Here is a 15,960-nt window from a genome sequence, read left to right on the forward strand (position 1 = left end):
GGAAATTTTTTGAAACCATTTGGTTTTTTAGTAATGGTTTCTCAATTACTGTACATTCTGGTGATGTTGCGAGACATCTCACGAGACATCACGAGACAAAACTTTGGAGAGGTGATCTTGGTCTCAGTGAACGTGGAAATCTTTACTGTCGGCTCAGTCTCGAAGTACGCAATGTTGACTCCTCTCGTGATGACTCCGAGTCAATTTGTCTCATCTCATGTAGAAAACCGATATGAGACAAACCGAGACAACAACCGAGATTTTACATTAAAAAGCACGAAAAACTTGAGATAGAGATGAGATAAATTGACTCGGAGTCATCAGAGGAGTCATGAGACGAGAGCAATGATTTCCATGTTCATTGAGACCGACATCATCTCTCCAAAGTATTGTCTCGTAGAGCGTCTCGCAGCATCACAACACATTCTGGACGTTAGGTTTAATATTCTGTTATTTTTTGTTTTCCAGCCTCCACCTGATCTCCAAAGAAGAAGAATGATCTAAAATCAGCGTAGAAATAGCCGATAGATGCCAAATAGCAGGCGAGGAAGGAGAATTTCGTCGCTATTGGAGTTTAGAAAGATCGCTCATGTGAAAAGAGTTGACAGAAAGAAACCGGATAAGAGAAAGAGGATGCGACGTATCACGTTTCGCTAATAAAAAAAAACAAAGAATCTTCGAAAAGGGCAGCTCATTCCTCAAAGTCCCGCAGAATCCAACTTCGCTCATCATTCAAGTGTTTTTTTTTTGTGTTATTAGTGCTCAATATTTTATTAAATTTACTATATGCGGGCGGTAGATGCTCGTGGACTTGAAAAAGCAGCCGTCGTACCTAGGTACATGGCCAATGGACAGTGGGAATATAAAGGTGTCCCAAAACAGTGTTGAGACACTGCTAAAGCAGCAGCTGAAGTGGACGATGAGGAGGCATGAGTGAAGCCCGTTGATCCATCAAAAGGACCAGCGGGGGGAGAAGACCCAATTTTATCCACTGGTCTTCCTCTTGCATTTGGAATTCCCAAAAGTTGTGGCTTCAATCCTGTGAAATTGCCGGGAATAATATGGCGGGGTGGAGGGTCATCGCAACTTGTGCTACTGTCATCGTTGCTGCACTTATCGCTTGTATGAAAGCAGAACAAGGTAAATGCCATATTTTTTCATTAGAATGTGGCCAAGTTGAATGGTTAAAAGCGATGACGAATGATAGCTAGATTGTCGCTCTCAGCCTCTAGAGCTTCATTGAAGGTAGATTGATGCATCGAGAATGAGGAACCGTTTTTTTATTTTTCGGACGATTAATCTTCATTGGACCGCTTTCAATTATGAGGAGATTATGAATTCCAGAATTTTTAGGTGCTTTAGGCGGAGTCGGGGCGGCGACCTTTCGGACGTCAATGAAAGCAAAGTGAATATAATGAATATAATGAATTTATGTCGCGCCGTGCAATAAGCGCAGCGTGTTTCAAACTCGACTTCTGCACGGTGTGACGTGATAGTATATTGCGTTACTAGTGCGTAAAGTTCGAGAGCGTGCGAAAAGTAACTTTTCGGAGGGGAAGTAGTGTTACGAACGGGGCTTAATCTATTCTCCTCCCCTTTTTTGTCAAATAAAAGAAAGTAGATAGATGTTTTCTTACACGAGCAGAAATTTTAGTACTTGACCACTGCGGAAACTAATGTCTGAATTTCAGATACTTTTGTAGACACTTTTCAAACACTTTTGGGACGATTTTGTAGACACTTTTGAGACATTAAAATGTGTCTGAATCAATGGAGTTATTTCAATTTCAGACAACAAGATGTCTGAAATTAAGATACAGACATCAGTTTCAGACACAAGCGGTGTTTGAAATTTTCAGACGTCAGTTAGATTTTCAGACACTTTTAAAGATTCAGATGTTTTTTGCCATCTGCCAACTTAAATTTAGATTGTTGTCAGACACCTAGTTTTTGCAGTGGATGAGTCAACATTTCAGACATGAGAAATATCTTAAAAATTAATGTTTGAATGGACTTTGCCATCTGAATCAGGTGAGATATCTTAACAGTGAAATGCTTGAATCGCTTATAAATAACTGAATTTCAGGGACAGAAAATATCTGAAAATAAATAACTGAAATTTTTAGACATCAAAAATGTCTACCATCACTTTCAGACAGAAACGGTGATTGAAATTTTCAGACAGTCAGATTTTCAGACACTTTTGAAGATTCAGACGTTTTCTACCATTTGACATGTTAAATTCAGACAGCTGTCAGACACCTGGTTTTTGTAGTGTTGTTATATCTCAGGAGCTACTGGAGAGTTGAGCTTTGAAAATTTCAAAAACCCAATTTGTCGGATACATACACACAGACATGGCCCTAAAAACATCATTTCTTCACGTTCCATAACATTCTAAACCATTTGCAATAAAAATTAGACAATCGAAAAGTCACCGAAATCCAAGGCTTCCATTCGGAAGCAAAATTGTGCGTTTAGCCTACACAACGTAACAACAAGATACTAAATTTGTCTCAATGCAGGAGCTTGTCATTTTCATTTTGAGATTATTGTAAACCTGAAATGTATAAATCTTCCTGAAAACTCGAGTGCATGCAATGTGTCAACATGTGAAAAAGATGAAATGAAACTGGATTAGCAGAAATTCACCTCAATTTATCTAATGCACTCTATTTTAAACCAGAATGGTTTGTCCGTACTAGGAAATACCGGGTAAGATACGTGACCGAGTCGGTCTTCATGACTACGCGTGATGCTTTCTTGAAAATATACCTGCACGTCGTGAATCGTTAGAGCTGTTGTGTTGAAATTCTAGGTAGCATCATTCCGACTCTCATGCACAATTCACTTATATATTCCGGGGCAATCTCGAAAAATTAGGTTTTCTTTGTTTTTTTTTTTATGGAGTACGTGAGTGAACTGATGAAATTATATTTTTGACAGAAAATTCCCATGTTTCTGAGCAGAAGACGTGTTCCATTTTCCCTGTTTCGAGTTTTAGTTGAGAAATATCGCGTGACAGCACCAAATGCGGTCTACGAATTCAATACAGAACAATAATGTGATTTCGGAGTGAAAACGTTGATTGGAAATGATGGCTTATCTCTCGAATTCATGGGGAATTATCGGAAAACCACTCTTCAGTACTTTTCCTCGAGCACTCCGTACTAATTAGGATACTTTTCACCAACTTTAGTCTCGACGCGTAATGTATTTGTCGAAACTTTAGGGGTGTAGTCTTCAACTTCCTAAGTATTTCAGCAAACCTATTTCCGTCTACAGTACCTTCTGCTGAGAGGAAGCCAACGATGATTCTTGTCTCGATTGACTTAATTCGCCTATTGTTTGCTTCCGCATGGAAGCATTGTAATCGTCCAAATTTAATCGTTAAATTTAAAATTTTCAACATTTTTTTATTTTTTGACAATCAGAATTTTGGGGATATCTTTGAATATCATGCTTCAAATTAATTCAATCGTAGCTTAAAGTAGCTCTACCCCTCGGTCGGGCTACGCTGTACTTTTGGATATTTTCAGTTTATAAATTTTCCAACTAAATTGCATGGAAAAAATTTGAAAAAATTCTGGGTTCATACCCAGTCAGTATTATCTAAATTAAATTTCGTAGAATATTGATATTTTTTCAAACATTTCCCTCTTATAAATAAATAATAACACTTGTTTGCAAAACGGTGGATTATTTTTTATAAGGTGTCAAAAAAATTCTTGATTTTTTCACATCTAATGAAAAGAAAAAAAAGGTTTTAATCTTTGATTACAATGGAAATGTTGATTTTCACACAAGACACTGGGTTAAAACCTGATTTTCAAACATTTCTTCTTTGAAAAACCAAAACAATAATTAAATTGACAAAAAAATTAGAATTCCGAATCTAATTGAGTTTTCAGCATTTTTTTTGCAGTTTTCAATAATCTTTGAATTTACCGTAAGGGTAGAGCTACTCTAAAATGTTTGTTTTAATGCTACCAAAAAATCCGGCGCAAAATGGAGAATATATTCCGAAACTGTCTCAATACCCCGGAGAATATTCGCGAAAGCTAAAATAATCACCACTTTTTCTCGTCCCCAAGGTTTCCGATAATGGAGCCCCCGCTGATGGACATTTTATTACCGAAACGGCATCAATTCACAGCCCTAACCGCTCAGAAATATCACACCATTCCATAATTATCATCTCGAAGAACCTCCAGAATGTGCGCCAATGATAAATTACTCAAATGGTGAATTAGGGCGTGAGATTTCACCGAGATTTAAGCCAGTAACATCCCCATAAAACTCAGCCGACAAGAGTTGTAACCAATTCAATTCGTTAGCGCTCTCTAGAGCCAAGAGGTATTCACGGAATGTGAGAAATTTTTTTCCGGTAAAAATTCAAAGCAAGAGAAAAATATTTTAAAAAATCAACTCTTGACATTGAATGGAAACATTGAATTCTCAATTGTCAAGTGGTCAGGATTCAGCCAAGACAGTCGCAAACTCGATTACCTCCATGAAGGTGGAAAGACTCGTTCCAATAGTGGCTCTGTCTGGCGTTTGGTATGCTCTTTTCCCTCACCGGTGAGTATGCGCCTGGTGGGCCAGCTCGAGCACTGCTGGCTTCTCCCCGATTAATCCCATCCTCTTACTTGCTCCCTTAGAGTTTATCCATCTTTACGCCTTTTACCTTTCTATATTCAAAGCTCCACGCTTCTTCGCCCTCGTCNCTCCCAACCCCCCCCTCCCCCCCCCCCCCGCCCTTCCCCTCCTGTATTCTTCCATTCTCTGACTCCCTTCCTCACTCATTCCACTCATTCCCTCTCTCTCAGCCCATCTCAGCCTACCTCCTTCCCATTCTCCAGCATCTCTTCCTCTCCTTGGATATAAACGAGAAGACCCGGCAACGCCGCAGGAATGCCCTCACACAACTAGCCCACCGCTCTCGTGCATACCTACAATCCAGGTAAACTGCACTGATCCCCTCCCTTCACTCAGGAGTCCAATGGAGTTTGCCAGCGTCTTTGTGTGTATCCATGTCATGTGGCCACAAAGCATCGGCGAGTCCGATCTTAAACAAGTGAATATTTCGTAATATGTTCAATTACGGGGAAAAGTATTACTGTTTGAAAATTACTCGGGAAATTTCTAGTGGAAGAGCTTGGAATTTTCGAGGGATTGGCAGGGAGAGAAATATCGTCGTAATGTCACGAAACTAATTTCTTGCGAGAAATATCGCGTCTCTCACTGGTTGAAAAAATGAAATTTCGTCAACTGTAAGAGAAAAAAATAATGAAATTTCAGGTTTCACTGAAAAGTTGAATTTTTTTTAAATTACTCCGGAAATTTCAAGTGGAAGAGCTTGGAATTTTCGAGGGATTGGCAGGGAGAGAAATATCGTCGTAATGTCACGAAACTAATTTCTTGTGAGAAATATCGCGTCTCTCACTGGTTGAAAAAATGAAATTTCGTCAACTGTAGGAGAAAAAAATAATGAAATTTTAGGTTTCACTGAAAATTTACATTTTTTGAAAATTACTCCGGAAATTTCAAGTGGAAGAGCTTAGAATTTTCGAGGGATTTGCAGGGAGAGAAATATCGTCGTAATGTCACGAAACTAATTTCTTGCGAGAAATATCGCGTCTCTCACTGGTTGAAAAAATGAAATTTCGTCAACTGTAAGAGAAAAAAATAATGAAATTTCAGGTTTCACTGAAAAGTTGAATTTTTTTTAAATTACTCCGGAAATTTCAAGTGGAAGAGCTTGGAATTTTCGAGGGATTGGCAGGGAGAGAAATATCGTCGTAATGTCACAAAACTAATTTCTTGCGAGAAATATCACGTCTATATTCAGTGTCAAATTACATTGAATTTTTAAGCGGCTCAAAGACGAGAATTCCTTAATCTATTAGGATTTACAATCTACTATGAATATTCAGTATCAAATTACATTGAATTTTCAACGAAATCTGAAATTTCATGATTTCTTCCCCCTAAATCGAATTCAGTGTCAGTCCTGAAAATTCAAGAATATATTTACTGGAATTTTCTGGTTTTCTATTCATTTTCAGGGAAATATGGAACAGAAATTTACAATTCTGTTTGATATTTCCATGAAATTCTGAATTTTCAGTGATAAGATTTCCGAAAATTTCGGTGGAACTTGAACACGATAAAAATTTTCGGAATTTCGCACGGAAAATTCAGACGAGAATTTTTAACAGTGCTTGAGAATAAATTTCTTGGAATAAGAATTCCGGATAGTGTGTCAGACAATGTCAGATTTCGGTGAAGTGTTCATGACTTGAACATGAACATTTCATGATAAAGTGAGAATTTCTTGCCCCAAGAAATCGCTTTTTTCGTCTCAGAAGATGAGAAAATGACTAAAAATATTAAAAGCTTCGATTTAGTGAATCATGAATCAGAGACTTTCATATTGAATGAATAGAGAGTTTATGCAGAGGAAAATCTCCAGATATTAAAAAAATTAACCGTCGCTTACGCTCAATCGCTTTGAGTTCGAAGGAAAGCAATATCTTCTTTTCCCTCTGTCAAACTATTCTCGTCTTTTAAGGAATATTATCTCATTTCGAAAAAATACATTATCTTTTCATTCAGTAACTTCCTCCTTAGCCCGAAGAGCACCGATTTCTTGTCTGAAACCTACCACAAATTGATCAAATGTGTATGCCATGTTTTTCGCTCAAGAAATGATTTTCGTGATATTATGTCGATTTTTCTCTCAGTGCAGAGTCTCATGTCTAATTTAACCCCTCAATCAATCAATGACCGAGTCAATCACGGAATTCAGATTGTCTGATGGCGAAGGATCTCAATATTACGAGACTGTCACATTGAACTCTGATAAGAATCTCAGCAGAAATCCCCGAATATATTTCCTTTCACTGGCAAGAAACATCAGAGTTCACGATGAATTTTCCCTCTTCCTTCCCCTTGCGCTTTCTTATGCACTCGATTATTGCAGGCCTGGAACGGTTCACCTGAAGGTACTCAACTCGACCAAACATCTATGTAGTTTTGTTATTGCTTAGATCGCATACGGTTAGATAGTGTATGTTACACAGCAACGCCCCGCGGAATGCCTACTTTTACTTTTCCTGCGGCTTTTTCCGTGTAAACTCAGGTGATTGTGTGCTGAGCAGGATACGTAATGAGGGATGAGCGCGGTATCAATCTTCTTTGAAATGTATTGGTTGTTGAACTTTCGGATGAAGGATATTTCGATTGACAAAACTATTCCATTACAATTGTGTCGAGTGGAGTATTTGTTGAAGCAGCTGCTGCTAGGAATTCCGAGCCTCAAAAGTCTAGATATTCCACTAGTGAAGTGTAACCGTTGGACGGCCGATTGAATTAGAAATTCATTGAATTCTTAAATACTTTTATTCATTCACGTAGAAAATCCTAAACGTAAATTACGTTTTGCTAAACGTAAATTACGTCTGAACAGAGCGTATTTTACGTTTATCAAAACCTAATTTACGTTGAGCAAATCTGCCGCTCCAGTTTGAGAAGTGGAGAAAAAAAAATGCGATGAAAGAAGGAATAGTATCAGGTAGACGATCTCTCCAATAAACCAACTTCCGACTCGGGCTCCTTCTCCAATGACCTTCGCTCTGGCTTCTGTCGCCACTTGATGACCGATGTCGGTCCCACAAAAGTTATCTCAGGCCGAGGAGGAGCCTCGATCGATGAAAAAGCAGCGGTCATCCCCGGGATGTCAGCAATATGCTGCACAACATGACATCTGTTGCGGGCATTTCCTCTCTGAACAATAACATTTTTGGTTCAGCAACGAAAACCACATCTCTGAGGCGCGATCCCGTCGACAAATTTAGTAAAGAAGGAGATGAATAATGAGGAATAATGATGGAAAAATCCTGGGCATGCGCCTAGAATGTGGCATGTCTAAGATGCTTTCTGATTATTTTTCTCCCGATAGAGAGAACTGGGATATATCTTCCTGAGATGAATCTTCTTCATGTTTCCCTCGCAGTCATACTTAATGAGTAACGCCATATATATGGCCACCGAAAATGATGAACCACCGTCACTTCTAAGTGAAAGAGAAAATTAATTGTCAAAGATAATGCAGTGTAAAATTCTGATAGAGAGAACTGGAATGTATCTTCCTGTGATGAATTTCCTTCAAGTTTCCCTCGCAGTCATACCTAATGAACAACACTGTATATATGGCCACGGAAAATGATGAACCGTCTTTCTAAGTGAAGAAGAAAATTAATTATGAAATCCCACCATTTGCAACAAAAATTGGAAAATCGAATGCTTTGAAAATGCGCAAGAGAGCTGAAACTTGGCGAAAGATTTTATTTATTCATTTGGAGCATATTTAGCTTTCTCCCCCTTGAATTTTTAATCACAGACTTCATAATTCGAGTGTACTATTTGCTCCAAAAATATTTGGTACTTGAATATTTGAATTTACGCATAATCATTCCAACGTTAGTAACTTTCTCGGAAACTGAGTCTATTCTTTATAATGGTCGTTAGACTTTTGAAATTTCTGAATGAGAAAAGTAAATATCAAGGATGGCGACAGGATTATAATTAACCATCAATTTCACAAAAGTATCCAGAGAAAGTTGACACATCTCCGCGTAAAGGTTGGGATTATGTGGGTGTTTACAGGAAAATACGAGAGACGAAAGTAGAAATGTTGATATATATTTTCAAGTCTCACGCAGTGACACTGCGTTTGTCTCCAAACATGTGTAGAGACATGAAAGAAAACGATGATAATAAACATGGAATGAAAGAAGTTATAACTCTTTCACGTGTCGTAGAAGAAGATATTTTGAAAAATAAAATCTCCATGAATTCCTCAATTTGGCGAATTTTATTTCCTCTCCATATTGGAACAGTAAAAAATCCCCGTGAATTGGCCATCGACCGGAAGGACGGGTTCCAAGAAGTCATTTCGAAATTTTGGGACATTCAACTTTTATTGCAGCACCCATTGTCGCCAAAAAAAGATGGAATTTGAAGGATAAAAAGGATTAAAAAAATACTAATGACTTCTCTCGTATTTATTCAGTCTCAGTTGGTGTTTTGTCATTTGGAGGTATGAATGACAGAGTATATCCATGATGACGATAATGTCGACGATAATTATGATGATGATGATGATCATCCTGGAGATAGCGATAATCATCATTATGATAATTCTCTTAATTTTTTCCACGCAAAAGTGGCTCTGAGGTTTCGGTGACACATTGTTCGTGGGTTGTAATGGTAATGACGGTTTTTTTTTTCCTCTCTGTCCCTCTCATTTTTGTCTGTAATTTGAAACATTGCCTGCGTCGTATTTACTTGTAAATTTTCAAATGTGACATGAAATAGTCTACATGAAGGTCAAGCCAAAGGATCCTCAGAACGTAGGTGGTCTCTCCTCGTCTCTGTTAGTCACTTCAGGATTTCAGTATTTACATTATTTTTGTTTTCTCCTTGTCGGTGGTTACTGTCTCCTTCCAACCAATTGCGTGATGGTGGGGCGAAACGACGATGTGTCCACGACAAGTCTCTGCCCTCTCTCTTTCTCTCTCTCGCCGCCAGCTTTCGGGCCACACTACCCGCGACAACGTATACTTGTAACTGTTTAATGATAGCCTGAGAGAATATTCACTGTGGGTTTTTCTCAGATACTTCAAGCTCCAAGTCAACCCCCAAATATTGATATTCATAGTATGCAAATGGCTATTTGAAATTTATAGAGAAGTGGAGGAATATAGTAGCTGTGATGGCCAACGCGGATTATTTCACTGTTAGAAAATTGCTCTTGAAATTCCAAGTGAAAAAACTTGAGATTTTTAACAACGACAAAGTTACATGAAATTTCTGTAGAATTCTTTATTGACAAATCAGTTAATTTCTTGAATATTCAAGTAAAGATTCCTGTAGTCTTCCAAAAAAAGAAAAATCAGCGTTGGATTTTCGGGATCATTAGCGATAAAATTACCTCCTTTCGGTGGGAAAGTTGATAAATAGTAAATAGAAATCCAGGGGAATATGAATGCGTTAGTCGATTTAATGACGTATAAAATACGATCAGTGGACGTCCATAAATTCACTGAGCGCTCCGCAATCAGCTTCGAGCGAGATATTTGAGACTGCTTCAAAATTCCGCTTTGTTTATGACAGTTGATGAAAAGGGTAGTATTCTTACGAGCAGGTGTATATCAAACCTCAGGGGCCTTCCACACTCCAGCACAATCTCTTTTCTTTCCACCTCTTACTCCACCCAAATACAGTTCAGTATGATGTTCCTCATGTACGATGGAAGATATAAATGTTACCGCTCGTTAACCGTCTCATCGCTAACGCAAACGTAGAGGAGTCACAAAAAAAGACCATTGGAGTGTTCCCGGGAGTATGTAAGAATCCGAAATGAGTATCTGTGCATGTAAATCAATTGGGTGGACTGGTTTTTCAGTGATCAAACAAATCGTATTGTCAGTTGAAATTTGTTGGTGGGATTTTTTACGAAAAAAATTGAGGTTTTAAGGGGAGACTATTACGAGTTTTAAGTCGCGGGCTATTGGAATGAGATTTCTCACAGATTGAAGGTCGATTATGTATATTTAAAAAAGAATAATTAGTGCCTTAGCCAACTCGATCTGCAGAAGACTCGATATAAAATCAAATTACTCGAAGAAGTAATACATTGGGAATTTCTGCTGAAATTTCAGGAAATCTTGTCATTGAAAAATCAAATATTCCATTGATTTTTTGTTCGAATAATCTGAAAATCAAAAAGATACTCGGCTTCTTCTCATAGTTTAAAAGTCTGGGGGGGAGGGGCTTAGTCAACTCAACTCACAGGACTCGATATAAAATCAAATATTCCATTGATTTTTTGTTCGAATGATCTGAAAATCAATAAAATACTCGGCTTCTTCTCACATATGAAAAGTCTGGGGGGAGGGGGGCTTAGTCAACTCGACTCATAGATGAGTCGATATAAAATCAAATTACTCGAAGAAGTAATACATTGTGACTGAATTTCCGCTGAAATTTCAGGAAATCTTGTCATTGAAAAATCAAATATTCCATTGATTTTTTGTTCGAATGATCTGAAAATCAATAAGATACTCGGCTTCTTCTCATAGTTTGAAAGTCTGAGGGGGGGCTTAGTCAACTCGACTCACAGGACTCGATATAAAATCAAATATTCCATTGATTTTTTGTTCGAATGATTTGAAAATCAATAAGATACTCGGCTTCTTCTCATAGTTTAAAAGTCTGGGGGGGGGGCTTAGTGAACTCGACTCACAGGACTCGATATAAAATCAAATTACACGAAGAAGTGACACATTGTGACTGATTTTTTCATCGCCTCTCGAAAACCGCATTGAGAATTTAGAGTTCACCAAGTCGTCCTGTTACGTGAAACCCGATGCTAACACGATAGTGATTTTGAGAGTATCGATCCGCTAAATTCCTCGAGGGCGAAGAGACAGAGAGAGAGGGAGAGACAGCGGGAGAGAGATAGAGAAGGCAAAAGTTGTAAAATGCGAAGGTACCTGCTAACGGACCCGGACAAGGTAACCTGTATGTCATGATGGGGTTGTGTTTTGTAAAGTTGTTGCCACGTCACATCAGCCTCAGTACTACGTTAAGAAGAGCGACATAGATGGAGTTGTTAAGGTGTGTTGTATACGTGAAAGGTAGGAGGTTTCGAGTATAGAACCTGAAAAACAGACTATGCATACCGTCGCACCCTGGAACACGCTCCAAATTTAAAATTCAAATTCACTCGTATATACGAACTCACTCCCAAGTGCGTGGTGCATCAGGTAGACGTGAAATAAGAAGAAATGTATAAAATATTGTTAAAGACGAAGGCATGACAATATTTCTCACAATTTTATTTCGCCGAACAGATCGGAAACTGAATCGCTAAAATTTTCCGAATAATAAATCCCGAAAATTTCCTTTTGTCCGGCAAATGTCATCGTCTGAGCATCGAGTTCATCACAGAATTTTCATTTTATCAATTTTTATGATACTGATACTTTCTACGCACATCCCAGATGAAATTTAATACGTAAGAATTATCCAGTGTCATTTCAATGGCTTTCACCAGGCTTTTTCCTCAAACCCCTAATGATCACGTATCTGTAATGTAAAGATGCCAAGGTTCCACGCAGTTTGAGAATATATTATGGAAAGTCGACTCGGGATATGTCTAGACAGGATGATGTACGTTTGTCTCTTGATAACGAACTTTATCTTGATTAAAAAATCCACGATTTCTCGAGAGATATCTTTGAATTCGTAGATGTGTGTGAGAAAACGACTCGTTTGAGGATCTTCTGCAGCTGTCCACATATTTTCCAGTTCATAGGAGACACTGCTTGACCGGCAACTATTTTAACGACATTCTTATTTCAACCTAGCCAACATATATCTGTCCATCTTTCCGAATTATCATTTCTGATGAATTCAATCTAGCGTGTGTAATGAAAGAATTTGGTCTCTTGTCCGTTTTTTTTTTCTTTTTCGCTTCCGAATGGAAGCCTTATAATCGTTCAAATTTAAGTTTCGGTTTTTTTTGTGTTATATCGAGCCATTATGATCTAAAAAGTCCGATAATGCAATTTTTGGGTCGTGTGTATGTTGGCGTCTAAGGTTTTTCTTGAATTATTCGTCAGTGAATTGATGGACTGATTTTTATAATGATTTTTACATTTTGGTGAATTTTTCATGAATCTCCCAGGAGCTTGCCAATGGTTTCTTCAAATATGATGCTTCAAAATCATTCAATTGTGCATGAAAAAATGGTTTCCAATGCAATTTCATGGAAGTCTGAAGATAATAAAGACAATAAAGACAACAGAGATGACATTCAAGCCACGGTGTCAACCAAAGTTCGAAGGGATTTCACCCGATCGTTATAGAACGAAACAGAAAATGTAGCTCTCAAAGTAAATACCATGTGATTAAGACAAAAATGACAGGCCATAAAGTGGCAAAGAGTTGGCGAGAGCAATAGCACCGTAAGAAGACAAATCGGTTGTATAAAAAAAAAGATAATGAGGATAATTATACTAATAATTAAATGATGATAATTGGATCAAGTTGAGGATCAAACACAATGAATTGAAGAAGATATCTCCTTTATCCGGGAGACCCGGGTTCGATTCCCGGCTGGGTGAAGCGGAAATTTTTTCTCTCTAAATTCTAATTCTCTTAGATTTTTTTTTTTTTTTTTTTTTTTTTTTTTTTTTTTTTTTTTTTTTTTTTTTTTTTTTTTTTTTTTTTTTTTTTTTTTTTTTTTTTTTTTTTTTTTTTTTTTTTTTTTTTTTTTTTTTTTTTTTTTTTTTTTTTTTTTTTTTTTTTTTTTTTTTTTTTTTTTTTTTTTTTTTTTTTTTTTTTTTTTTTTTTTTTTTTTTTTTTTTTTTTTTTTTTTTTTTTTTTTTTTTTTTTTTTTTTTTTTTTTTTTTTTTTTTTTTTTTTTTTTTTTTTTTTTTTTTTTTTTTTTTTTTTTTTTTTTTTTTTTTTTTTTTTTTTTTTTTTTTTTTTTTTTTTTTTTTTTTTTTTTTTTTTTTTTTTTTTTTTTTTTTTTTTTTTTTTTTTTTTTTTTTTTTTTTTTTTTTTTTTTTTTTTTTTTTTTTTTTTTTTTTTTTTTTTTTTTTTTTTTTTTTTTTTTTTTTTTTTTTTTTTTTTTTTTTTTTTTTTTTTTTTTTTTTTTTTTTTTTTTTTTTTTTTTTTTTTTTTTTTTTTTTTTTTTTTTTTTTTTTTTTTTTTTTTTTTTCATCGAATTCAATGAAATAATATGAAAGAATAAATTTTGTATGCAATAAAAAAAATGCTGTACAAGATGACGCATTCGGAAGCATATTGCCAATTTATTAGCAAAAATAACTACACCGTATCAAGACAATATCAATTACCCACTTGTTTTTCGTAAAATAAATGAGAATTTTTGTGTTGCAAGCTAGATTCGGTTGAATCCAGCAGCCGTTGGTGCAACCGGTCGATACGCAGAGACCAAACCTTGCTTGCGGCGTCGTCTGTCACACTCCACCCCAAACCGAAACCATTTTCTTGCGCCCGCGCGTCTCTACTCCGCCCAACATCGTGTAGAAAAAAAAGGAAAAAAAGAAAATAGCCCCCTCCACATCACAATATTAACGTACATACGTGTTGCTGACTGCTGTCCCACGTACTAGGTGCAGAGCTTACCACTTTGTTTTACTTTTCTCTTTTTTCCTCTATTCACGCTTCTCTACCCTCCGCCTACCTGTTTCGAATACAAACGGACTACCATTTTGAGAATGAGGGTTTAAAGAGTTAATGAGGAATTTTAAATTTCATCAAATTCTCCCGGCGTTTCTCTATTTATGCAAATTCAATTTTTTTATTTTTATTTTTCAGTCGTTTTACTGGACACAACCAACGAGGAAATTCTGGATTGGACGAAGTATCCTTATGGACCTCAAGCTACAACACCTGGGGTAAGTTTTGCATGGACAGTAATATTGAAGAACTAGGGGGATAGGGCCCCGAAGCATCTCAGTCGGAAGCTCCGAGGGGCCTCACTTTTCCAGACTCCCGTAGCATCTTCATGAGTGATAGCGAAATTTTCGTGATTACATTTATTGTAGCACTCAGTCGGCTCTACAAAAAAGGTTGTAAGAAAAATTTTTCTATCTCCCTTAGATTCCGAGATATTCATTGAAAACTGGTGAATAGTCAAAATTGACTTGTACCGATTTACCACTTCGCTACTGAATTTATCTTTAGTTTTCATTGATTGTCATGATTTCCACGCGATATTCAAACGATTAGACCGGCAAGTGGCACCGTGATTTCCAGTTACTCGTCCCTTTATTAATATTGTCGGTATTTTGACCCTCGTGACCCTTACAAGCTTGATCCTTATCAAGTCCATGACTCTCCTGATCTTCATGGATGTAGAACACTCAAGACTCCGACACTCAGACTCACATTTGCGCTGAAAATTATAGCATTTGCCATTTTAGCATTTTTTTTTTTGTTACAAAGAAAGTCAACGTATTCTCATAGAGGCTTGTGTAAGTGTAAAACAGTAGGAGCCTCACCAAAAAAAAAACTTCAATTATATTCTAATCAATTCTCATCCCAACTCCTGAGTTTGCATCCAATCGATTTAGTTCCAGTCTTTTTAGACAATTTCCAGCAGAATACCGTCTGCCTTCTCTTCCAATATTCTTGAATAATTCATCGAATGAGTGATGAGATTTTCGCTCTATCTCAGACATTCGACGCAGATTAATGGAACAATGCATTGAGTCAATTTTTGTCTTCCATCATTGAAGGAACATGCAATCCCCCTATCTCTCAGCTACCCACACCACAGTTGTAACATTCCCTCGACAGTAATTTTTCAGGCAATTTATCAGTTTCTTCTTGATTGAGCATTTCGTACTTAGACACCTCAGTGGAGTTTCAATTAAAAATTGTCGCCTAGAAATTAAGAATTGTCGGGACTCTTCCTTTTTCCTCTCCATTTTCTCACCACTTTTTCATCCTCTCAGCATCCCCCACTAATTTCCCCCCTCCCCCCTGTTCCGAAAAATCGAGGGAATGCGCTACCGTTTTNCCCCCCCGTTCCGAAAAATCGAGGGAATGCGCTACCGTTTTGTGTGTGAGAATGACGAAAAATTAATCAACAACGATAGAAACAATAAGTAGGAAGACACTCGTCAGAAAATTCTTTTTCCCTCGACTCCCGCCGCAGGATATCACCCAGAAGCGCGAGTTATGATCCTCTCTCTTCTCTTTCATTGGATGATGTGCGCATACGTGGGCTCCCGCTGGCCAGTACTCCTGGGCGCCATGTTTGTTTTTCAGTTGTTAAGCACCCAGCAGGCCGCCAGACAGGTTTAAATCAACCTTCCCTCACTCCCTCCCTCCCTCCCTCACTCGCTCCCTCTC

The 15,960-nt window shown here is 37.2% G+C and overlaps 1 protein-coding gene across 9 annotated transcripts in view; it reads left to right on the forward strand.

The window, feature by feature from the left end:
* The first annotated feature begins 499 nt into the window (after positions 1 to 499).
* The window catches only part of LOC107039642 (ephrin type-B receptor 1-B), a 70,223-nt gene continuing 54,762 nt past the window's right edge, over positions 500 to 15,960 (forward strand). For all 9 annotated transcript variants that reach the window (XM_015259377.1, XM_015259381.1, XM_015259380.1 and 6 more), the window contains exons 1-2: positions 500 to 1,140; positions 14,419 to 14,498. In XM_015259377.1, the coding sequence (XP_015114863.1) occupies positions 1,062 to 1,140; positions 14,419 to 14,498 (159 nt within the window). In that variant the 5' untranslated portion in view covers positions 500 to 1,061. The remainder of the gene's footprint in view (positions 1,141 to 14,418; positions 14,499 to 15,960) is intronic.

This window comes from Diachasma alloeum, unplaced genomic scaffold (assembly GCF_001412515.2).
Source record: "Diachasma alloeum isolate Michigan unplaced genomic scaffold, Dall2.0 Dall_scaffold_00302, whole genome shotgun sequence".
Classification (NCBI taxonomy): domain Eukaryota; kingdom Metazoa; phylum Arthropoda; class Insecta; order Hymenoptera; family Braconidae; genus Diachasma; species Diachasma alloeum.